Here is a 26,012-nt window from a genome sequence, read left to right on the forward strand (position 1 = left end):
ATACTTTATAAGAATCAGATATAACTTGTTCCAGAATCAAAAAATAAAGAGAAGATATGAGAGCTTGTCATAACACACCATTAGCTGGCCATCTAGGGTATTACAAGACATACAAGCAATTGAGCAAGTATTTTTCATGGAAAGGCTTTAAGGAGAAATTTTCGAACATGTTAGGAAGTGTTTGGTAGTCAAAAAAACAAGGTAGAATATGATTGCAGCCTCTATCCATCCCAAATCAAGAATGGGAGAGAATCTTTATGGATTTTATTACGAGTCTTCCACTGGTATAGGGTATGGACTGCATTTTCGTGGTTGTGGATAGATGCACTAATTATGCTCATTTTTATGCTATTTCTTCAAAATATAAGGGTCCACAAGTGGTTGCATTGTTATTTAAAGAGGATTTTAGATTACATGGGCTGCCTAGGAACATTGTGAGTGACAAGAACAATTGGTTCCTTAGTTTCTTTTGACAATAAATTTTCAGTTGACAAGCATAAAGTTGACTCCAAGAACTAGTTATCACCCTCAAACAGATGGGCAAACAGAGACTGTGAATAAATGAATTGAAGGGTATTCAAGGCATTAAGTTGCTGGATAGCAAACATCATGGATTAAATGGCTTTATCTTGGGGAGTATTACTATGACTCCACATATCATATGTCTATAAGCATGACTCCTTTCAAAGCATTGTATGGATATGATGCATTATTTTTTGTGAATTTGATTATTTTGAACAACAAAGTTCTAGGAGCTAGGGATTTGATGTAGCAAAATCTGGACAATTTGAAAGCACTCAAGGAGAACCTATGGTAGGCCCAAAACCAGAAAAAGATGTGTGCTTATCACCATCTTTTTTAGAGGACTTTTGAGGTGCGAGACATGGTGTTTATGAGGTTGTATCCCTATAGGCAATCTACTCCCAATGGAAGTGGAGCTAAGAAGCTGAAGCCACAATTTTATGGACGGTTAAAGATCATGAAGAGGATAGGAGAGATTCCATATGAGTTAGAACTGCCAGAAAATAACAGAATTCACCATGTATTTCATGTATCGTGCATCAAAAGGGCACTTGGACAGCATGTTACTCCTTCATTGGAGCTACCGCCGCTTGATCATGAGGGCAAATTCATCTTGGAACCCGAGGCTATCATTGACATGTAAGAAAGAAGGCTGAGAAATAAGGTCATAACAAAGGATTCGGTATGTTGAAAGAATCTTCCACCTTACATGGGAAGGAGTGGAAATATTTTATCACCCAAATATGAAATTGCTCGAGAGAAAGCAATTTGGGGAAGGGGGGACTGTCATGTCCCCTCTTTTCTAAATATAATATTTATTAAAAAATAAATAAAAAAGGTTTTTAAACACTAGCCTTATAATGAATAATAAATATTAAAAATATATATAATTCAAACTGTGGCACCAAAATAAAAGGGCCCTTGCGACCTATTCATAGGTGTATAATTGCAAGTTTGAATCGTTCATTTGATTATCCAATTTTGGTTGTTCAAATTACAATCCAAATTCAAAGATTTTCTTCAAGGATTGTTGGCATACAATAACCTAGGAGGGCAAAACCCTTCTCAACTTACACTACAAAGGTAGGATGGAATCCCTATCTTCTAGCTAGGCAATCCCAGATCAGGTGCTGCAGCATGTGATTCAGTTCATATTTTCTATGCATCAGGTGGGTAGTTGCAACTAGAGCATTTGGAAGGAACTCATAGATTTATCATTGCTCGCCCTCGTTATAATTGCACATACCAATTAGTTCAAGCCTCAGCTGTTTAGGTGTGATATCCCCGATGTAATTAAATAATAAATCTAATTACCTTGTTGTAAGGCCCAAATTTAATAACAAATATTTCAGGCCCTTTTATTTAATTAGATTAGGCAAGTTTTGGTTGGTCATGTCGGCCCGTTTGTAACCCTTCGTGAAGTTTCCCGGAGCCCATATATTTGGCCGTGTTAGTCATTGTTGGGGATATGCGTATTTTTGGTATCTTTTCTCTATTGTGCGAATTCCTGTTGCAGTTCTGTTTCCGCCATTTCGAAGGTGAAAGGTCCTCCCTATTTGGTATTTGCAGTTTCGGTGAGGATCACCGCTCACCCTATTCTGTCATTGTAATCGTTCCGGATCTGGCAAATCTAGAATTTTATCATTGTTTACTTCTACCGCTGCGTCTCTGTTGATCTGGTTCTCCGGGAAGTCACCACACAAGCTCACCGTACCTCTGCACCACCGAAAGACCTTCTTGTCACCTCCGTACAGCCTCCTTTTGGCCACACCGCACACCTTCCCCACCACCGTACGGCCCTCTTGTGTTCCACCGTACGGTCTGTTTGGCATCACCATACGGCCCTTACACCGTACGGCCCCTCCCTCACTTCCCCATACGGCACTCACACCGTACACTCCCTTTCTCTCCACCGTACGCCCTCCACCCCACACCACCGTATGACTTCCCTTCACCGTACGGCCTCTTCACCGTACGGCCTCTCCACCGTACAGCAGCCCCCCTCCACTCCACTTCGTGCGGCCTTGCTGATGCACCACCGTACGGCTTGTGTTGAATAGTTTGGGAACATTACATTAGGAGATTGGAGCAGGAACATCAACAAACACAGGGACAACTTTACCACTTACCTACCTCATTCAATCGTGACCAACTGAAATTTGACTAGCACCGAAGTACCCAAACAGCTATAATATCCAGATCTAGCTAGTGATTGTTGAGCACAATCATTTTGTGTAGTGATCATTGTACTTCATCTAGACCTCTACAGAGAAATTGTTTCATTAACTAATGGAAATAATTAGACCAGAGCACTATGGATTGCAATTCAAGTGTCTTCAACACAATAGCAGAATTCTAGACATTAGCAAATTAAGGAAGGAGGTCGCATTGATTTTGAGACTTCATTGAAACTCTCAGCCAATCCTGGAGTCAAACACTCCTGATAAACTTTACTTATAACCTCAATTCATTGCATATCTAAGCATCTTTTAGAGTTTGGATAGAGGATAGGGAGTTACCAACATAAGTCATCGTTAGATCTAAGCATCTTTTAGAGACTGGATAGAGGATGGGGAGTTACCAACATAGGCAGTTGTCAGTTATCATCTCTTTCAAAATTGTCTGAATCCACTACCTTGGAGTAGATACAATCAAAATATGCTTTATAAGTCAAATCATGAGCCCTTTAAGAGGACCTACTTAATGTAGAGAAATTTACTGAAATAAATTGTAAACGGGTACTATTCAAATGTATTTAACTTGATGTTTTGATCAGCAAGGTGAATTTGGTGCAATTTAAGTAATTGAATGAGTATACAAATCTAAATTCTTCTATTGGATTATCCTATTGATGCCAAATTATAAGCCATGTATAGTGATTAAAGTTGATCTAATTGCGTAAGAAATTGTTGAGGGAAAAATTAACCAAATTATTAACCAAGGATATCTTAGTAATTATGAATGTAGTTTAGTTGTTTTCTTCTTGAAATTGTGTGATGTTCAATTTGTTTAATCATTTCTTGTTGATGTGGATCTGTTGGTTAAGCATTTGCCTTTCGTATTATTTTGTTGTAAATGTAAATAATAAAAAGTCCTTTTGTGAGTTTAGTACTTTCAGGTCTTGTGCTTAACCTCTAAGATCAAAAGGATATGTTAGGTTTAATTTTGAATTATCTCCTTTCATGCAAACCCCATTGATAAACTTGTATAGTTTGCATAACTGTAAACATGTTCATAGCTTAAGATTTTGGGAGTGGTTTAAGATCTCAAGGAGCTTCCCTTGCTAATTTGAAGAGAGGTTTTGTCTCTTGTTGTTCCATTTTGTGTTGTTTCACAAGAGACAAATTAAAATGCTAACACTCTCATCAAATTCGTTGTTGCATTTAAGCTTGGCATTATGTTTTTAAGATTAGTGGATGCATCAGGTATGATGAAATCAGTAGAAGGAATATTCACTCTATTCAATAATGTGGTTGGGACATTGTTAATGGAAAAGTTTCTCACTTTGTTTCAAAATCGTGTGGCTCATTCTCTAAAACTAATCTTCCAACCAAGGGTCACGAGATTTTCCACCCACCGCCCTAGCATTATAGACTCTTTGAGGCCAAAAGATGAATTTGAAACAAATGTTTGTTTTGAGTGGTTACATTCTAACAACAATTTAGCTTTGTCAATAACACATATGGTTAGAACATGGCCAAACATGTTTTGCCACAAGTTTTTGGAAGTAAGCAAAGGAGATTGTACTATTTTTCAAGCCTTTTAGTGAGTGTTGTGACTAGTTAATGGGGATAAACCACCAATTGGCTACGTATACAAGACCATGGGTAGGATTAAAGAAGCTATCAAGCAAAGCATGGCCCATGAGACAAGCAGATACATGCCAATATGGGAGGCCATTGATGTGAGATGGGATTAGCAAATGCATTGCATCCTCCATTCCATTAGATACTACCTGGATCCAACATTCTTTTATAGAAACTCCTTCAATTTCATTGAAGAGGTAAGTGTGGGGCTCTTCCAATGCATTGAGAGATTTTTTCCTAAACTGTAGGATCGATGAGTAGCCATGGCAAAGTTGCCAACATACCAAAAGGGAAATGGATTTTTCGCCATTCTATTTTATAGAAGACCAGACTACATTGAAACCAAGTACTTGGCAATTTGCAATCAACTTTTCCCTTCTCATCTCATGCAAAGTTTAAAGTTTGTTACTTTGTTTTGAAGATTAAAATTCTCTAACTAAATAGAATTATCATTAAGATAAATTCCATAGCCAACTAGTGGAATTATTTTGGCAAGGATGCCAAAAACTTAAAATGGATGGCAATGCACATTTTGAGCCACTCATGTAGTTTATCTCCTTGTGCACATTCTTCAATTGTGTTTGAACATGAATTTGGGAAATGCAATTGTTTGACTCAAAATTTGATGAATGATACCTTTGAATTTAGAAACAAAAACTTGTGTTTCCACCTATAAATCGTTATTATTGTTTTCTTGCAATTTGCAATTATAATTCTTATTTTGTATAGTTAACAAAGTAATGTATTCAATTTGATTATATCAAGTAGTTTGAACTTGAGAAGATCAATCCTAACTCAAAATGGATAACAAATGAACAGACTACATTTGATGAAGAAGACTTTGATATATTTAGAACACCCATTGTATTTCATGAATAGCATTTGAATATAATTACGATTATACTACATAGTGTTGTGACCATTTCACACATCGCCCCATTAGAATGGGGACCCCCTCTTTTTGCTTTAGGTTTTGCTTTCTCTTTGCTTGTTTTTCTCTCTGCTTTCTAGGTTTTTTAGTGAGTGAGTGGTTTGCTTGGGCTGGCTAGATTAGGGCTAATCTCCGAAGCTCGTTTTAGCGTTTCTTTCAAGCTGAGTCTAGCCTAGTTTTTGGAAGTTGTTGGTCGTCTGCCTGAAACCTCAAGTTTGCCATAATGAAGCATTCCTTTCAGGAGAGTCGAGTAGGTTAGATCAAGGAACAGGGTGAATAGGTCTCAGGTCAGGTCAGGTCTAGATTGAAGGTTTTCTTGTCAGGGTCCTGTTTGTTTCCCTGTCTAAGTCAGTTGAGCAGAGCCAGTGAAGAAAAGGAGTTGGTTTGATCAAGTTTGATGGAGGTAGAAGCGAATCAAGGTAACATCTAGCTTGAAAATGTCAATTTCACTCCTGACCCTTCTAGAGGGTCTAGGGCGAAAATCCTTGTAAACCTCTTTTTTCTTCTCATTTTTGACTGAATGATGCTTTCTAGGGCATGTTTGAGGGTAGATTGATATGTTCTTGCTTGGAGAGGGACTTGATTGATTTTTGAAGAGCAAGATGATACTTGAAGGAGATTTTCGCTCCTGACCCTTCCAAAGGGTCCAGAGCGAATTTCATCCTAAACCCTATTTCTTGCCTTGGACAGACTTGCAACCTTGTTCCTAGCTTGGAAAAAGACCTAACTGTGCCTTGTGAGGTGGTTTGAAACTTGAAAACTGAGCAATTTGGCCTGGAATGGAGATTTCGCTCCTGACCCTTCCAGAGGGTCCAGAGCGAAAATCTTATTAGAGCTTATTTCTTCCTAACTTTGGCTAAGTTTTGATGTGCAGGGTCTCTGGGAATGAAGATTGGACTTTATTTGATACCTTTGAAGATTTGGAAGCATGTAAAAATGAAGAACTTTGGACAAAATAGTGAATTTCGCTCCTGACCCTTCCAAAGGGTCCAGAACAAAATTCCCAAAAGCTCTTATTGTGCAGTGAAGAAGGTCAAGTTTTGACATGAATGAAACAAGAACAACTTGCTTTTGCCTCTTGAAGATGTTTTAACTTGGAAAAATGAAGGATTTTGCCCAAAAGGAGAATTTTCGCTCCTGACCCTTCCAGAGGGTCCAGGGCGAAAATTCCTCAATCACCTATTTTTTTTGCAAAATCAAGTCAAGTTTTGGTTTTTATGGCTTCGATGAGAGAGGAGTAGTGTTTTCTTCCTTTGAGAGATGAATTCAACTGGAAATGATGATGGAATAGGCCTAAAACCTAATTTTTGCTCCTGACCCTTCCAAAGGGTCCAAAGTGAAAATCTCTATAGGAGACATTTCTTGTCTTGTTTGGTTAAATTGAGGTGTCAAAGGCATGATGAAAGGAAGAATGAGCATGTTGAAACCCTTGGGCATGTTTAGAAGTCATGAAAATGAAGAATTCTGGCCAGGAAAGGCAATTTCGCTCCTGACCCTTCCAAAGGGTCCAGAGCGAAATTCCTTATAAACCTATTTTTTAGCCTTTCTTGGACATGAAATCCTATTCCTAGCACAATAAAAGATGAAATCCCACCTAGCAAAGAAGTTTCAAGGTGAAAAAATGAAGATTTTTGGTCAAGATTGAGAATTTCGCTACTGACCCTTCCAAAGGGTCCAGAGCGAATTTTCTCAAAGCTTCTTTTGACTATCAAGTCTTGCTAGGACAAGTGTGGGATAAGGTAAAACCAAAAAGGAATTGCCCCTGGGAATGACTTGAAGTGCTAAGAAATCATTGAAAAGTGAAGGAATTGAGCCAAATAGTGAATTTTGCTCCTGACCCTTCCAAAGGGTCCAAAGCGAAATTCCTAAAAACAACTATTTCCCTTGCAAGGTCAGGACAACTTTTTGGTTTTTATGGCTTGAATGGGTGTGAGGAGGTGTGCTTTTGCCTTTTGAAGATGATTGAGGTTGAAAAGGTGAAGGAATTGAGCCTAAGGGAGATTTTTGCTCCTGACCCTTCCAAAGGGTCCAGAGCGAAAATCCTAAAAACTATCCTTCCTTTCAAATTTTGGACAAAGCTAAGCTTAGACAAGGGTGAGAGAAGGTATTTGGATTGCCTTAGAGTGGAATTGGGTTGCTAAAAAGGCAAGTTTTGAAGACAAATGAAAATTTCGCTCCTGACCCTTCCAAAGGGTCCAAAGCGAAATTTCCAAATTCTCCTTTTTCCTTGCAAATTTAAGACAAGATTTTGCTTTTCATGACTTGGAGAGGAGTGAGGCAAGATGTTTTATGCCTTGGAAGTGATTTGAAGATGAAAGGATTGGAAAATTGCCCTAAAACCTAATTTTCGCTCCTGACCCTTACAAAGGGTCCAGAGCGAAAATCCTAAAACCGATATGTTCCTTTCAAGTTTGTGCTAAGACAAGACTAGACCAAGGTAGAAATTGCCCTTGAGACCACCTTTGAGTGGGTGTTTGTTTCAAAAAATGATGATTCTAGGTCAGAGAAGGATTTTCGCTCCTGACCCTTCCAAAGGGTCCAGGGCGAAAATCTCAAAATCCCCTTTCTTGCCTTGCAAGAACAAACCAAGCTTGGGTGGAGTGAATGAAGAAGACCATTGCCTAGTCTTGAGGGGTGGATTGAAGTCAGAATGATGGAGGAGTAAGCCTAAGCAAGAAAAATCGCTCCTGACCCTTCCAAAGGGTCCAGGGCGAAAAACATCAAAGACACCTTTTCTTCCAAAATTCAAGTAAAACTAGGCCTAGACTACAATAAAAGAAGCCATTTGGAATGCCTTGAAGAAATTTAGACCTTCAAAAAATGAGAATTTTGAGCTCAGGAGAGAATTTCACTCCTGACCCTTCTAAAGGGTCCAAAGCGAAATTCCCAAAAGAACAATATTTCCTTCAAAAAATTGATAAGCCAACTCAGTGATTGAGATGAATAGACCCTGGAGATTGCCTTGGAGGAGGTTAATGATCAAACTAAGGTGAATTTTGACCTAAAAAAATAAAAATCGCTCCTGACCCTTCCAAAGGGTCCAAGGCGAAATTCACATTATCACCTAATTTGCTCATGTGAAATGCTAAAATTCGAAATGCAAGACTTTGACTAGGTCAAAACAAACATGAGCTTGCCTTCCGGAAGATTTTGGAGTCAAGAAAACAAGGTATTCAGGACCTAATTGGAAAAATCGCTCCTGACCCTTCCAAAGGGTCCAAGGCGAAATCATCAAAAGGCCTATCATTCAACCTTGTTGGATTGAGTCAAGGACAAATTGCAAGATTGTGAAGACAAAGACATGGAAACTTGCAAATATAGGTTGTGAAAATTTCAATTTTTGAAATGAACAAGCCTTGAAGTGGTTTAGACCTTCATCATCTTGGATATTTCAAAGCCCAAGGGAGAAAGGAAACTTCATTAAGCCTCAATCAAACCTCAATATTCCTCAATTTTCACTAAATTTGCCAAAATTAAGACATTTGGGGAAGCTAGATCAAATTCGCATAAATTAAGGCCTTTACCATTTAATTGATTAATTTTTAAGCCTTAATATAAATATAAATCCCACCTTGGAAGCCTTGAAATTAATTTTAAAATTTAAAAGAATAAAGGTGAGCGCTCAAATTCATTTATTTGCTTTTACAAGCAAGTCGGCCCCCTTTTAAAAGGGATTGTATCTTATTTTATTGCTAATTTGTTAGGTCGGCCTCATGGATAATTAGGGTGAGCGCCCTATATAAGAGAGGAGCATTGTAGCACTTTCAAATCATTCATTCATTATTCTTCTCATGCGAATTTCAAGAGCAGATTGGAGGAGCGAATTATACCAGATTGGAGGCGAATTTCTTGCTAAATTGGCGGCTAATTTCCAGAATTTGTTAAGTGGTTGGAGGCTAGCAGAGTGCGAAGTTCTTTTGAAGGTTAATTGAGGCATAATTCATCCAAAGGGAGACCAAAATTCAATCCTTATCCAGCAAAATTTGATCTCCTTTCTTCCATTTTCCAAGGTTCATAGTTAAGCTTTCAAAGAAGGAGGTATGAAGAATCAAATTTTTGAAGTTTCTATTCAAGACTTATTTTGATTTCATGGCAATCTTTTAAAGTCTAAGTCTTGAAAAATCTAATTTCCATTCATAATTAATTTGAGAATTTATAATTCATGATTTATCATGTCATTTTCAAATTAATGTTTTGAATTATTCCCTTGAAAGGTCTTAGATCCTATGCTTTAAGATATTATACTCAAAGACTAACTTTAATCTTTTGCGTAGGCATCAAATGACAACCCCCAAAGCCGGAGGATCTATTACTCGCCAGGCTCTCATCAAAGAAGATCAAGCCAGGACAAGGACAATCTCCTCCAGTCCAGCATCATTAAGGACGACCTCCTCCAATCCAGTTTCATTAAGGACGACCTTCTCCATTTATCTTCCAGCCTAGCATTTGAAGGAAAGCATCACCAAATTGAGCATCAACCAAGGGTTAGACAAGGTGGCATCCCAATCATCACTCCTCCAGTCGGGTTGGTCCACCTCAGCATGTTCAGATTCAATGTACCTGACTCATTAAAGATGGCACAAACTTCGATGTACCTACCCCGGCTATCCATTGGTCGAATATTCTAGAGACATGTGTCCAAATAATGCAATTATTTCATTGGTCAGAATTAAGTTTGTTGTAACAAACCCTAATTAGGGTTTCATTGTAAAATCTTGGCCATTGATCTCGAATTGATCTAAGCCATTCATTGTATTTGAGGATGCTATATATGCCCTCACTCATTTCATTTTAAGGGGTTAGAGAGAGAGTTTAGAAGTTTAGAAAGTTAGAAAGTTGAAGAGAAATTAGTCATTGTTTGTAGCAAGATTGAGTAGTGAAGAAAGAATTTTGAACAATTGTTGTCCACTTGGCTATGAGATCAATAAAATATTGAAGTTATGGTGTTTTATTGCAATACTTGTGGCTATCTTCATGATTGTTTATCTTCTTGAATCACTCTCAGTTGAAATAGCATTTAAATTTTAAGTTTGAAGGACGAAGTGTTGTGCTTGATCTTTGATAAGATTCACATTCCAAACCACTAGCTTCTTATTGATTGTAAGAACGCCTTGTGTGGTCAACTGGAAACATCGAGATTGATTAAGAATTCAATCATTATTGGAAGTATTGATATGTATCTCTATGATAGTATCTATATCCTTGATGATTTGGAAGTTATTAAATCCCCTTAGAAGATCACATCAATTCTAGTAGAGTTGTAATTTCTTGGCGATACCGAAATTGGTAGAATCTTATCAAGTCTAGCCTTCATTGAGTCATTCTTAGGATTAGTTTAAGTATCTCTTCCTTGAAACCCTTATCTTTTGACATTTTTTGAAAATCTGTTAGTGTTAGGAAAATCCTATTCCCTCATTTGAAAGGAAGTAACACGGACAAGCTTTCTCTGAAAGTGTGTAAGGCCCCTTGAAGAAACAGCAAAGAACCTTGAAGTCATCCCGATTGATCCTTTTCGCGACATCTTCAGCATTCGGAGACTTTAATCAAGAGAGGATAAGATACCTCTAGGTATTTTATTCTGTGTTTGGTCGTGTACAAAATACACATCAACACATAGCAGTTTGCCTCATTCACTCCATGTACTTGGTGTTTCTTTGTAGTTTGTACTTTGTAGCTTGGAATTTGTATTTTGTAGTTTATGATTGATTTTGAGAGTTAAATTTGAAGTTAACTATCTAGTAATACATTTATGCAGAGTACATTATAATCAGTGATCTCAAAATTAATGAGAAAAACCTATATTTAAAAACTCATGCTGTACTCTCTTTTTATCTCTATCTTTATGTGTGTGAGAGCGCACACACACCTGCACAATTAGGATGGCTTTAAATATTAAAAAAAATCAATTCTCTCTCTTTTTTTATCTTCAATGTTTTTTGAATTCATTATAATATACTGAGAAATTCAAAATAACTTCATCTTTTTTATTTACAAAGATATTCCTAAGAAAGTTATTTGTTTCTATGGTCAAAGGATGACAAAATGTCCCCAATCTGTCATATAATGATTGTCAAAAAAGACAAAAAACAAGAATAAAAAAGCCTAAATGTTTTATGTGGGCCACAAGACCCCCTAACCTAAACATTTGTTATTTCATGCTTTCATACACAAAAATTGCATGCACCATGAAAATGCCTAAGGCCTTGATTTGGGCTTGGCAATACTACCCCTCAACCTGATTGGGGGCTGCCAACCGCAAACCCCCACTCTAGTTTTAAAAATAAAAAACAAAGAAATTGTTTTGTGCTAAATTAGATGGAAAAGCAGCAGTTTTTCCTAGGTATTTTCCATTTAAATCCCATGTAATTGAATTCCATTTATACTTTTGGTTTGCTAGATCAATCTTGATTCTAAATAATGCTTATAATATAAACCATTTTGATATATCTTAACATTTATGCTTTGATAGTCAACATTAAATTATCAATTATCAACAATGTTCTTAATTTGGTTTTTGATTTTATACATTATGTGCAAATTGTGGTTATTTTATATCTATATATTAGTCATCTCCAAAATCTAGGAAACATTTTTTCCGTCCCTTGTTCCCCTATCCTAAAATCCTGGTAAAACAATGGTTATCATCATTGTCATTTGAGATTATAAAGAGTGTTAAAATATGGCTCTTCTTTTTTAATATACTCATATTTTTTATTACAAATGTATGGTGCACTCTCTTTTTTGTTATGTTTTGTAGATCAATAAAGACCTTTACATCTTGAACAAAGTAGACATCAATAATATTATATTTAATTCATCAACAGGATAATTATTGAATAATTTGAATGCCACTGGACAGAAATAAATAGAAGTCCAAGGAAACTGATCCGTAAATGGATCTAGTCCATCACCAAATTCAACTGTTTGAATTTAGTAACTGTTTAGAGCAGACAGACATAGTTTTGGCCTCATATGTGGTTGTCTTTCAAGACCGAAAAAAGTACTTTGGTGGCACCCAAAGTTGAATACTTCTACATATTCATGTTCCTTTCAAAGCGTTCTACGCTTGCAAAACATAATGATAGGTGCCATGTTTTGAGTCTATACACAAAAATCATGGCTTTCAAAAGATGGAAGACCAAATGACCCTTGAAGTAGCAATTTCATTTTTGTCAATGGTGGTCTTGAAACCGCCGGTCTACATAAAGTTGTGGGTGCAGTTGGAAAACCACTGGGGCAATTACAAAACTGTTGGTTTGCACAACAGGCCAATTTTGTGACAAGATCAAGAATGAAATGTGAAGAGAACAATTTAACATCTAATCTTCTAAATTCAACTCTAGAGACTTCCTAAGCATGAGAAGGATCCTCCAACAGCTATTTAAGGCATGTATGGGGTTGGATTTTATTAAATGAAGTCATTCCACAATGAGTGAACCATCAATTGGAGGATTGGGAACAAGCTACCAAAACAGTCCACAAAGTGAGAGTGCAACATTCAAGAAAGAAAATCTATGTACCATGCAACTTTATGTTGTTGAAGCATTTAAAGCTAGAGAGTACTAGGAAAAATAGGAAACACAAAGAGTGTTTCTTATACTTGTAATTGTTTTCAGTTTAAAGAAAATCTTGGAAGCTACTTCCAAATGGTTTTCTTCTTCTGAGGTTTCCAAGATAAAATCTGTGTATCTCTATGGTGTTGCTTGTTTCTGGCTGTCTTTCCATTTAGACTGCACACTCTAAGGTCTAAGTTTGTTAAGAAATCCATTATCATCTGAATGGAATTAAAGTACCACGTTTGAAAATTGTTTGATCGCTAATTTACACAAGCATATTTGTCTAGTCAATTATGGATTAAAAACCCTTTAAATGAGCAAATTAAAAAACCAAAGCATGTTGATTTCAATGATACACAATTATATATTGTGCATATTTCCATTCATAACAAGCACCAGAAAGATGAGAGATGTAAATTACCATTTGAGTCATATGGAGCCGGAAAAAATTGTCGATAGCATACAGTAGCCATAGTCAAGCCTGTGAGTTTGCAATGAGCACTAAAGCAATATAAAATTGTTGGAAAACTAATTTTACAATAATATAAATTCAAAATAGGTATTAATAGTGTATGTGTTATCTCCAAAACAGATAAATACATACCTAGAAGAGCTCCTGCAAATGCATCCTGCCAATGGTGCCAATAGTCATCTACTCGTGAAATACCAACAAGGATTGCAACCAAAAGAGGAAGAAAAACAATGCATAATTTTGCAGCATGGCCTTTGCGATCAAATATTTCAACCTTTGCAGCAAGATACAGAGAGAGGAAACCCAACCCTGAAAATGACCCTGCAATGAAAAACCAGTTGCAACACATTAATATGTACATCTCAATACAAGGAATAAGTAATCTTGTTATGCCAGAAACTTGTTTGCAAGCTAAGCATTTCAAAGGTGTATTGTTCATTGGTTTTGGGCCAAAGACCCATAACACTTATGGAAATACCTTCTTAAAGTATGTGAAGAAATCATAGCACCACAAATAGAGATTAAATGGTTGAGGTAGCATATATTAAATTGATCATAAAGGGGAACAAGAGGAAGTTACTTGAAGGGTGGATGTCAATTACTCTCCATAGTGTCTCATTGGAAGGGTAGATGTCTACAGCTCTCAAAATTTCCAACAAGGTGTTGACTAGCTTTCTCATCAATCAAATTAAGAAATAGCCTCTAGAATTGTTTTCGATTAACAAATAGGTAATATTGAAGGAATATATATTTTACATAATCTAAGTGTTCTTGAGAAAATGAGATAGTATAATGGGCACAAAAAACAAGATAGGGATCATTATTCTTGAATATTGATTTTGATAAAACCATATGATCAATGAAAGTAAGATTTCATCCCAGACATGACATCTTCATTAGATTTTGTGCCTATTTTCACCAGACCAATTGGCACTCTTTTCATCAATATTGCTGCCAAAATTTGTGTCTTAAGTTATCTAATACAGTGGTGTTATTGCTCCCTATTTGTATCTTACAGTTAGAATCTTAGAGACAATCTAAGATATCTTCTAGATGCATTTCAAATTTAGGGTAAAACAAAAAGTATTTACCTAACAAAAGGCAATTTGCTCCATCTTTTGTAGCTGAACCTGAATTTGGAGTATATGGGAGGGACTCTTTAGTGTCTTACAATCTATGTTGAAGCCTCTAGAATTGTATTTAGGAAGAAAAAATAAAAGAAATATTATATCGGGTTGGATAACTATTGAAATTGGCTTTGTGGAGGTAGCAGATTATCGAGCAAGATCGAGTAAGAAGATACGTGAGAACTCCTTTTGTGCCCAAGTGACAAGTGTCTAAGAAAGTCAAAGGCAAATTACTAATGTAGTTTTCTGCAATCATTCCTTGGTAGGCAATTGACAAACTTTAAGCTGTTGATCCTGTTTTAGAATCCTAGCTCTTCCCATGCACAACTTGTGTTAAAACCAAAAAAAGATAATTTTGGATGGACCAGCTAGAACTCAAAATTAGGATCTCCCATTGGCATGTTTGGCTGAGCTAACAACTCTCTTTGTAACTTGGATTTCAGTAGGCTTCTTATTACATTTCAGGGGTGGCTCATTTTCACCAACAAACCCCCTTGGGCCACATTTTGGTGCTCAAGATTTCTATCTCGATCCTAATACCAGATTATTTTCCACTGACCAGCTAGGACTTGAACCTAGGACCTCCCATTTACATGTTCTAGGGTGGTCTACCATTGATCCAATAGCCCTCTTTGTGACCAAGCTTTTTATTAGGCATATGGTCCAAAATTCAAATGTGGTTCATTTTCTCCCACAAAAAATTGCATATGACAATATGCAAGGCAATCAAATGTATCTTCAATACAATGGAAAAAAAATCTAAGTAAACACCTATAGAAAAGAAAATGGTCAATTTTTTCTGGGAAAGATAAGTACTATTTACACTAGCACCAACAACATCAAAGGTGCCATGGATGTGCTAATGGGTTGAGCAATGTAAGAATATCTCTTTATTGGTATAAATTATTAGTTGTGTACTTAAAAATATGTATTTCTTAAACAATCTAAGCTTCAGTTTGTATGAGAATTAGATGATTAGGTATATTATTATATTTTCAATGTACAGTTGTTACATGGTAGACGTCAAGAAGGCAATATGGTAGGTTTTTATATTCTTCTTATTATCTCCTTATCTCCTCCATCCGGTATATGTTTTGAGTTTGAAAAAGTTCTCTTCTTGTCCTCAACAAGACCTGAACAGGGTCCCAACAATGGAACCAATTTTAGCAAAAAATTTGGGAATCGTTGCGACGTTATCACACATCAACCCATTCCAAATGGGGACCCCCTAATTTTTTAGGTCCTCTTGGTCTTTTGGTTGTGTTTCTCTGGGTCTTTTCGCAGCAATCCCTTCAATCTCCTTGATTTGAAAGTGCTTTGGGTGAATTTGATCAAGCCTGCAAGTCATTTGGGCAAATTTGGCTAAGTCTGGAACTCGTTTGGCCTATTGTAGGGTTTTGCCCTTCAGACTAAGATTTAGGGTCTTTTGCTTAGGGTTTTGGAAAAACTGAACGTTGCAATGAAATCAGGACCTTTCAAGGAAGCTACCAGTTAAATTTCAGCAAATTATGAGCAACTTTCTATTTTTAGAAAGTTCCTATTTTTAAGGGAATTTCACTGCCTTCCGGGTTGTCTTTATCTTGCCAAAAATCAAACTTACTATTTTATGAGAATTAGATGATTAGGTATATTATTGTATTTTCAATGTACAGTTGTTACATGGTAGATGTCAAGAAGGCAATATGGTAGGTTTTTATATTCTTCTTATCATCTCCTCATCTCCTCCATCCAGTATATGTTTTGAGTTTGAAAAAGTTCTCTTCTTGTCCTCAACAAGACCTGAACAGGATCCCAACAGTGGAACCAATGTTAGCAAGAAATTTGGGGACTGTTGCGACGTTCTCACACATCACCCCATTCCAGATAGGGACTGTTGAAATAGTAGCTAGCTTGGATACCTATCTATTGTATTTTAATGTTGTCAATGGCAATTAAAATACACATATATTATCTATTATGTAAATTGAACGTAGGGCTGGGCCCAAATACATGTAACTTGTAATTATGTCATGCTTGGGCAAGACCTATATATAATGTAACTTGTGGATAGGACAGGCCCTATAAATGTGACTTGTAATTTGGTCTAACCCTAATTGGGCAATGTAACTTGTGGTCCTATATTGAATGTAACTTGTAGATACGGTAGGCCCAATATGTATTTTAAGCGATTATGTAATTGGGTTGGGCCCAAACTCATGTAGCGTGTGGTAAAGGCAATCAAGCAATAACGTCTTAATAGGTCAAGACCTATTTGGACGATATACATAATATTATTATTAAATTAACAAGACAGGCCGACTTGAGACTTGACACCACAAGTCAAGTATATAAGCAAGTCATTTGCACAGCATAATGAATCAATTTATATACAAGGCGAATCATTCTCAAGGATGTAAACACATGTAATCTGCTCTCCAACATTTGGCGATCTCTCTCTCTCTCTCTTGTGCGAACTTGCTCCTCATCCATTCTGTGAAGGCTGGCTGTTAGGTGATGCTATCAAGATCTTGCGAAGCTAATGAAGACTTGCCTTGAGCGAATTTAATGCTGATGATAAGGGCTGCAAACTCCATTATCATATAACGAGGAATTCAGATCTGCTATCTTGTTGGTTGAACAACAATCTGAGATAAGCACACTTGCCTTGTAATTGCCTACATTTGAGATAATACACATTGTACTTTGTGGCTGGGTTTTTCACCTCCAAGAGGGAGGTTTTCCCAAGGTATTGGTGTGTCTTGTTTTGTGTTTTTATTGCTGTTATTGTTCTGTTATAACCTGATTATTTAAGATTAACATCTGATTGCTTAAAATTAACATGGTATCAAAGCTTTAGGTTCATTCTAAATAATCAGATTATTAGTTGTCCTTCACTTTCAGTTTGTTGTTAGTTTTGCAAGATGGTTACAGGTCTGAAAGTCGAGGACAGACTTGAAGGTGCCCTAAATTTTACACCATGGAAGGTCCGTTACAGTTTGTGAAAGATAAGGATCTGACTGAGCCTTCGGATCTGGATGAGCTAAAGCAATTCAAGAAGTCTACCGTGAATCCGAAAGTTCAACACCAATGTCTGCTTGACAAATTAAAGGCATTGATGGGACGATAGCAAGAATAAGATTTCAGGTGCTCTCATTCCTCTATTCTCAATTATAGGGTCCACCTGGTTGGAGATTTGCATCTGATTACCTTATTGTTATTAGTGTCTTATCTAGTGCACAAGGTTTCTTTGCTTGTTAACTACTTCATCTGAGGGTGCTTTCATATGTCGGTTTGTGCACTTGTTTTCAAATCTTAGTATTGCCTAACTTTCTTCCTAAGGTTTGGAACAATCACCCTCGTTCGAGCCTTGTTCTTGTGTTAAGAATTTGTTCTAATCTAGTTTAAACTATTGAAGATAGTTATGACCTACTCTCTATTTTTTAAGTATGTTTAGCTCTCAACCTATTTGATGTGGTGATCCAAATCGATGCATTGATCTAAATACATCCTTGGCACCTAAGACTTCAGGATGTGTATTCAGATATAAATCTAGGAGTATTATGATGGCAAGCACAAATAGAAAGATGAATAAATTTATAAGAGATTCAGAAACATGGAACCTCAGTCATTGGTGTGATAGACATCCTACTTAGTATCTATGCCCAATGTTGACCTTACTATCTTCATATTATGATTTGATCCCTTATGATACTTGCTGCATAGTTTTGATGCACTGTATTCTATCAAAGTCTTGAAATGCTCAATAGTCTTGTTGCTCTAGAATTATATACTCTTATGGTGTGTCTCTTGATTTGCATCAAATCTCTTAACATCGTATGGACTGCATTTTCTATTCTGTTTTATGTTTGGATAAGGTTGTCATGTAGGGTTGTGACTGTGTAACACTTGGTTCTCTTCAGCTCTTCATAATAGGCCCTCATGTTCTTTGTTATGATGTTATTATAACCTTGCTCTGCTCCTCTTGTGTAGAGGATTGCCTTTAGCCCTAATGCATTTTCTGTCATGGCTTTCATCATCCTTGCATAATATTCATTGCGACGCTATCTCTTCAATTTAAGCATACTGCCTATTACATTCTTTGAAGTAAGTATTCTTTTGATGATGAAACCTAAGATGAATGGGGTATCTAACTTATTGAAGTTGGCTTTCGATCATACGCTTGTGCTCAACTACAATGTGTATCCTTTTGAGTGGTTGATATTCATATCTGATTTTACGCATTGGCTGGAAAGACAATTAGGCTTATATACCTTGCTTATGGATTTTTGTAAAATGTTTTCTGAAGTCATAGACTTGCCTGAGTTTTCTAATATAAGCTAACTCTCTGTTATTCAACTATGAAAAACAATTTTAGAATGTTGTGTAGCTTTACTCTATGGTTGAAGTTGATCATAGACTGGCAATATCCTTTTGAGCAATCTTGGCATATGTTATCAATGGTGGAAGTCTAGATAAGTTACTTTACATGTTAATTCATTCTATTGGGATATTTTCTCTTCAAGAGTTTCTTGAATTACCATGCCTTCAAGCTTAAGAGGGAGCTTGGTTTCTTCACTTGACGGTATGCCTTGATCATAATGATTGTACTATAGGTCCATTTCGTAAAAGTGAAGTAAGGAAAAGGTTGGCATTTCTCATCTTTGATTTATGGCTGCCTTCTTTGATTGATTCTTAGTTTATGCAACCTTCATGAGACTTGATTACCACAATTTTATATTAAGAATCAAAAGAGAGTTCCATGTGGAAGTTTTTGAAAATATGAAGCTAGATGTAGTTTTAAGGAAAAATTTGCTCTTGCTGCTAGATATACTAATATTAGAACCACTATAGCTAATGTTGCAGGCTGGAAGTTAGATATAAAGACTGTTTTCTTAATGTTGTCTATATTGAACAACCTCAAGGTTATGAGATTCATAATAGAGAAACTCATGTGTGTAGACTGAAGAAAGCTCTCTACGGTCTCAAGCAAGCTCCTAGGGCTTGGTATGAAAGAATTGATAAGTACTTAGTTAGTTTAGGGTTTTATAAGAATGATGTTGATCCTAACATTTACCTTGAAGTATTTAATGGTGAAATGCTAATTTTGGTTTTATATGTGGACGATTTATTTCTAACTGGTGAAGATAGTCTCATCATTAGGTGTAAGAAAGAATTAGCTACTGAATTTGAAATGAAGAATCTAGGTCTAATGCATTACTTTCTAGGGTTAGAAGTGTGGCAAAGACCTAATGAAATTATTCTTTGTCAAGGAAAATATACTATATATTGAAAAGATTTGGTATGATGGAACCTAACTTGAAGAAGTTGAGTATTTTTTCAACTAACTCTAATTTTGCAGATCCTTTAGAGTACAGGCAGTTGATTGAATCCTAGATGTATCCAGTCAACACTAATTTGCTATGCAGTGAGTGCACTTAGCCAATTCATGAACCGGCCAAAGCATGTTCACTTGGTGGCAGCCAAGCACATCCTGAGATACTTGCGTGGAACAATTGGCTATGGACTGAAGTATCCAATCAACACAGTAATCAATTTGGAAGGCTACTCTGATTCTGATTGGGCCGGAAGTGTTACTAAAAGGAAAAGCACTTCAGGAATCTGTTTCAGGTTGGGTTCCGCTATGATCTCTTGGGCCAGTAGGAAACAGTCCTCAGTTGCATTGAGTACTGCAGAAGCTGAATACGTTGCTTCAAGTGTGGCAACTAGAGAAGCAGTTTGGCTTCACAAGCTTCTTGCTGGGTTGTTTGGACAACCTTGGGAATCCACTGTTATTTATTATGATAATCAGAGTTGTATTAAAATGTCTAATAATCTCGTGTTTCATGACAGGTCAAAACACGTGGAAACTCATTATCACTATATTCGTGATATGGCACAAAGAGGTGCCATCCAGCTGAAATATATCAGCACTGATGAACAAGTTTCTGATGTTCTCACCAAGCCTCTAGCTCGAGTGAAATTTGGGTACTTCAGAGAAAAGCTTGGAATTGTGGAGAACACAATATTGATTGAAAGGGAGTCTCAATCCTAGTGATGCAATTTAGACTGCATTTTCCACCCTCTGCGGGCAATGCAAGATGGAGTCACCCTCTACAGGAAATGCAAGGTGACAGTGTATCCTTCTCTGGGAGAAGGTTGAGGTGTAAGACGACCTCCACCCTCTGCGAGCAATGCAAGGTGGATCCATCCTCTACGGGCAATGCAAGATGGACATCATGAAATGGGCTCATGATATTTATGTGTTTTATTGCAAGTATACTCTATGGAGCTTATGCATTCATCCTTGCAGGCAATGCAAGATGAAGGTCATGAATGGATCATGACAAGTGGTAGCTATCCTCCCTAGCTAAGAGGGAGTGTTGAAATAGTAGCTAGCTCGGATACCTATCTATTGTATTTTAATGTTGACAATGGCAATTAAAATACACATGTATTATCTATTATGTAAATCGAACTTAGGGCTGGGCCCAAATACATGTAACTTGTAATTATGTCTTGCTTGGGCAAGACCTATATATAATGTAACTTGTGGATAGGACAAGCCCTATAAATGTAACTTGTAATTTGGTCTAACCCTAATTGGGCGATGTAACTTGTGATCCTCTATTGAATGTAACTTGTAGATAGGGTAGGCCCAATATGTATTTTGAGTGATTATGTAATTGGGTTGGGCCCAAACTCATGTAGCGTGTGGTAAAGGCAATCAAGCAATAACGTCTTAATAGGTCAAGACCTATTTGGGCGATATACATAATATTATTATTAAATTAACAAGGCAAGCCGAATTGAGACTTGACAGCACAAGTCAAGTATATAAGCAAGTCACTTGCACAGCATAATGAATCAATTTATATACAAGGCGAATCATTCTTAAGGCTGTCAACACATGTAATCTGCTCTCCAACATTTGGTGATCTCTCTCTCTCTCTCTCTCTCTCTCTCTCTCTCTCTCTCTCTCTTGTGAACTTGCTCCTCATCCATTGTGTGAAGGCTGGTCGTTAGGTGATGCTATCAAGATCTTGCAAAGCTAATGAAGACTTGCCTTGAGTGAATTTGATGCTGATGATAAGGGCTGCAATCTCCATTATCATATAAAGAGGAATTCAGATCTGCTATCTTGCTGGTTGAACAACAATCTGAGATAAGCACACTTCCCTTGTAATTGCCTACATTTGAGATAATACACATTGTACTTTGTGGCTAGGTTTTTCACCTCCAAGAGGGAGGTTTTCCCAGGGTATTAGTGTGTCTTGTTTTGTGTTTTTATTGCTGTTATTGTTTTGTTATAACCTGATTATTTAAGATTAACATCTGATTGCTTAAAATTAACAGGGACCCCCTACTTTTTTAGATCCTCTTGGTCTTTTGGTTGTGTTTCTCTGGGTCTTTTCGCAGATTTCCCTTCAGTCTCCTTGATTTGCAAGTGGTTTGGGTGAATTTGATCAAGTCTGCAAGTCATTTGAGCAAATTTGGCTGAGTCTGGAACTCGTTTGGCCTATTTTAGGGTTTTGCCCTTCACACTAAGATTTGGGGTCTTTTCCTTAGGGTTTTGGAAAAACTGAATGTTGCAATGAAATCAAGACTCTTCAAGGAAGCTACCAGTGAAATTTGAGCGAATTTTGAGTCCTATTTTTTAGGGAATTTCACTATCTCCCAGATTGTCTTTATCTTGCCAAAAATCAAACTTAATATTTTTAGCAGTTTCTATTTTTAGTTAGTGTCATCCTACCCCAATTTACCCTAATTTTGATGTTTTGAAGTACTTACTATTTTTAGTAAGTCTATTTTTGGCAATTTCTTCGTAGGCAGGGGTCTCGACACTGAAGACTGAACATTCTAGAAAATCCATGGCTAAATCTGGAAAGTTGAAAAAGTAGACAATTGATCAAAATGGCTCTGGATTCATTGCAGAAGTGGAAAAGCTCAAAAAATCTTCAAGGCAGAGAAAATCACTTCAATCCCAAATTGGCATCCAAATCTGGAAAGTGAGTGAAAATTGGTTAAGTTAGGGGAGAAATTTCTCAAGGCAATAAAATCTTAACCATGGCAGAGAGTACATCCCAAAAGAGCATGGGCGCTAAAGTGACCCCATGGAGGAATTCTCCTTCATGCCAAAATCCTCCACATGCAAGGTTTAGTGCCTAAGGCGTGAAGCATAGCGCCAAATATGGGTTGTGGAGGAATTTTCCTCCACACCCAAATTCCTCCATGACACGCAATCAGTGCCCAAGGTCAGGGGTAGGGCACCAAACTAAGGGTTTGGAGGATTTTTTCCTCCTTGGCCAAATTCCTTTACCTAGTGGATTCAATGCCCAAGCATGTGGAAGAGTGCCAAAATGGAGGTAGGAAGGAAAAATGTTCTCAACGCCAAATTCCTCCATGAGGTCAAAATAGTGCCCAAACCTAGGAGAGGCACCAAAACTAGGTGATGGAGGAATTTTTCTTCAACTTTTAAATTCGTCCATGATATGAATTCAACGCCTAGTCAAAGGTGTAGAGCGCCAAATGAAGGTAAGGAATTTGAACGCTAGACAAGGGTAGGGAAGGAATTTCCTTCCAGATGAGGAATTCCTCCAAATGATGAAATCAGCATTGGAAGAGGAGCGCATGGAAATCCCAATCAAGGAAGAAAATCAAAATTCCTCTCTTAGGCGTGGAAATTTGCCAAAGGATGAAGAAATTTCAAGATGAAAGAAAAAAACTGATCAAGAGAATTTTCTCTCTCCTGAATTTTGGAGTTCAAAATGGAAAAAATTCCTTAAAAATAGGAAAGGTGATGAATTGATCAAAAATTTCTTCCCAACTCCAAGGAGAAAATTACACCAAAGATGAAGAAATTCTTGGAAAAAGTGAAAAATTGACTAAGTGTTGGAAATTTCTTCCTTCAAGACAGAATACCAAGAAAGTAAAAAATTGATTGATTGTTGGAAATTCCTTCCTTCAGAATAGAATTCTTGGATAATGTGAAATTCGGCTAAGGATTGAAGAAATTCCTTCCTTGGAGGTAAAGTAGAATCAAGGTCAACATTCGGCACCAAAATGAGGTTAAGGAGGAATTTTTCCTCCACATCAAAAATCCTTCACCATGGAGAAAATGTGCTCTAGGAAAGGAATGGGCGCCAAAATGATATCAAGGAAGAAAAGCCTAATTTTTAGAATTCCTCCACTTCCTAGCAAATGCATTCCAGGACAAGTAGAAAATACAGAAACATGATTTGGAAGAAAATTTCAAATTTTCAAAAAAAAAATTCCTTCCTCGGGGAAGAAATGCGCCTAAGGTGAAGAATTTCAAGGCACAAAGATAATTGGCTAAGTGAGAGAATTTTCTCTCTACAGGACGAAAATTCCCCAAGTGTGGAAGAAGTGGTCAGTTGATGGAAAAACCTCCCTACAAGACGAAATGTGCACAGAAATATTCCTTCACGATAAAAAATGTCTCTCTGGAAAGATTTTCTCTCTCCAAAATTTCTAGGCATTCAAGAATCCTTCAGAAGCAGAAAAGATTCCAAGGCAAGAAAATCTTCCAAAATATCTTTTGTGAACCAGAAATGGAAAGATTCTTGTAAAGGATGAGTTGGCGACATGCAAAGAGAATATTCTATATAAATGAAGTGCAACCCAAAAAATTATACAAGTTCCTATGATGACAGGGCCCACTTGCATGACGAGAATCTTTTGACCGCATGAGGGCATGGCGACGCATGCATTGCCGAGAATGTTTGACCAAGCGACGAGTAATTCAGTGCATGGCAATTGTTGTACATAATGAAATGGTGGAGCATCTTTTGCATGTAACCTATTTTGGAGGTGATGGTGCATTTATTGCACAATAGGCAGTTATTGCATGATGTTGCATTTGTTACACATTAGGCATATTTGAAGGAAGTGCATTTAATGTACAATGGATGCCATTTTTGTCAGGAATGGAATTGATTGCTAAGTGGGCATAAAGGGTTATTAATGTTTATTCCTACCTTGTTGCATCATGTGTGTGGAATCTTTTGGGTCAAACCCTAGTTAGGGTTTGCATGTAATCAAGGTTGGAGACCTATATAAGGGGGTGACCCCTTCATTTGTCAAGCAAGGGGATTTGTATGCAATTGTTGCGATAAGTTATTGAGATAATAACAGTGATACATTGTTATCCAATGGTGTCCACTTAAGTTATTTTCCAAAAATTGCATGGTTTCACCTTCCTCACTTAGAGTAGAAGTAGAGTAGTGCTTTGATTTCAATGGAAAATGTAATGGTGTTTGATGAATTTCCATGGTTCATACTTTTTGCATCTTATTGATTATAAGTTGTAGTGTAAAGTTAGCCTAAGCCACTAAATTTGTGCTACATTCGATTGTGGATAGTCGTTTGGATTGCATCGTTTTGGGTATTCAAATGCACTTTCTCGATGTGAAATCCTTCAACATCCTTGGAAGATTGCACCAGTTCTTGTGGAGTTGTAGTTAATCTTGGCAAAGCAGAACTTGGTTTATTTGGAATTCGTCCATTAGAGCACTATCTATTGATATCATTGCCCTTAGGAATAGATTTAGATCCTTCTAACCCTTTCCCCTTTATTTTCAATTCATTCAAAGTAGAAGCATCACAAAATTGTTATATCCGATGATGAAGTTCCAGCCACAACAAACAAGTGAAAGAATGATCCAAACGTAAGTCCCCTTGGATTATCATCAAACATCAAGCCAAACGAGCCTATATCCATAGTAAAGTCGCTAGTACGCGGTTGGAACCTTGGAGTCAATGTATGATTTTCTTGCAATCTTAGCATACATTTGATTTTGATCAAGAGAGGATAAGGTGACCATTGGGAAAATTTATTCTGTGTTGGTGTGGTCACAAAACGCATGTCAACTGGGACACAAACTAAAGTTTTGAACCCTGATGACTTTTTGATGTTGTAGTCTTATACCCCGGACTCAATCCTGTTATAGAAATAGGGAACTAGATCCAAACAAAAGATAACCTATCTAACAGAAGATTAAGAACATACATAACACATTAGATTGAGACCCAAAACTATTTGTATTAATTGTGTTCATTCAATATATCATATACAACCTTATATCTCCTCATACATTCATATCATATATCTCCCTTCTGTATATTCTATCTTTCCTTATACCTCTATTACATTGCCCTATTATCTCCTTACTATTGGTGATCATATCTTACAATATACTTGTATCTACAAGAGGGGACATAACCCATACTTAGTACTCGTAGTCTACATGCTATGTTCCAATCCATGAGCTATGCAAGTCTGATGTAGTAAGACGCGGATGTTTTCCAAAAGTCTAGTTGGCTGCTCTGTCCCTATCAACATGTGTGATGCAAGTTATTATTTGTATTTGAAAAATTTCTTTTTAAAGTCATTTATTACATGTCATATGCAGCCATTAGAGGTGGTAAAGTATATGCAAAGTTAGTTAGGAGCATTTCACTTTATAATCCATATATTATATGCTAGAATGCAACATAGCTGTCTCGAGTTCATGGACCAACAATAAAAGTGATGCGAGAATCCCATATTCCCATGACCCTACAAGATCAAAAAATCTCACTAATCTAGTACTCTAAGAGAGA

General features: G+C 36.9%; 1 protein-coding gene across 9 annotated transcripts in view; it reads right to left on the reverse strand.

The window, feature by feature from the left end:
- The window catches only part of LOC131070469 (lipid phosphate phosphatase 2), a 167,979-nt gene that overhangs the window by 51,889 nt on the left and 90,078 nt on the right, over positions 1-26,012 (reverse strand). For 8 of the 9 annotated variants that reach the window (XM_058006036.2, XM_058006033.2, XM_059218380.1 and 5 more), the window contains 2 exons: positions 13,420-13,608; positions 13,237-13,296 (listed from right to left, as the gene is read on the reverse strand). In XM_058006036.2, the coding sequence (XP_057862019.2) occupies positions 13,237-13,296; positions 13,420-13,608 (249 nt within the window). The remainder of the gene's footprint in view (positions 1-13,236; positions 13,297-13,419; positions 13,609-26,012) is intronic. The other variant, XM_058006041.2, reaches the window with a different exon arrangement.

This window comes from Cryptomeria japonica, chromosome 3, assembly GCF_030272615.1.
Source record: "Cryptomeria japonica chromosome 3, Sugi_1.0, whole genome shotgun sequence".
Taxonomy (NCBI): domain Eukaryota; kingdom Viridiplantae; phylum Streptophyta; class Pinopsida; order Cupressales; family Cupressaceae; genus Cryptomeria; species Cryptomeria japonica.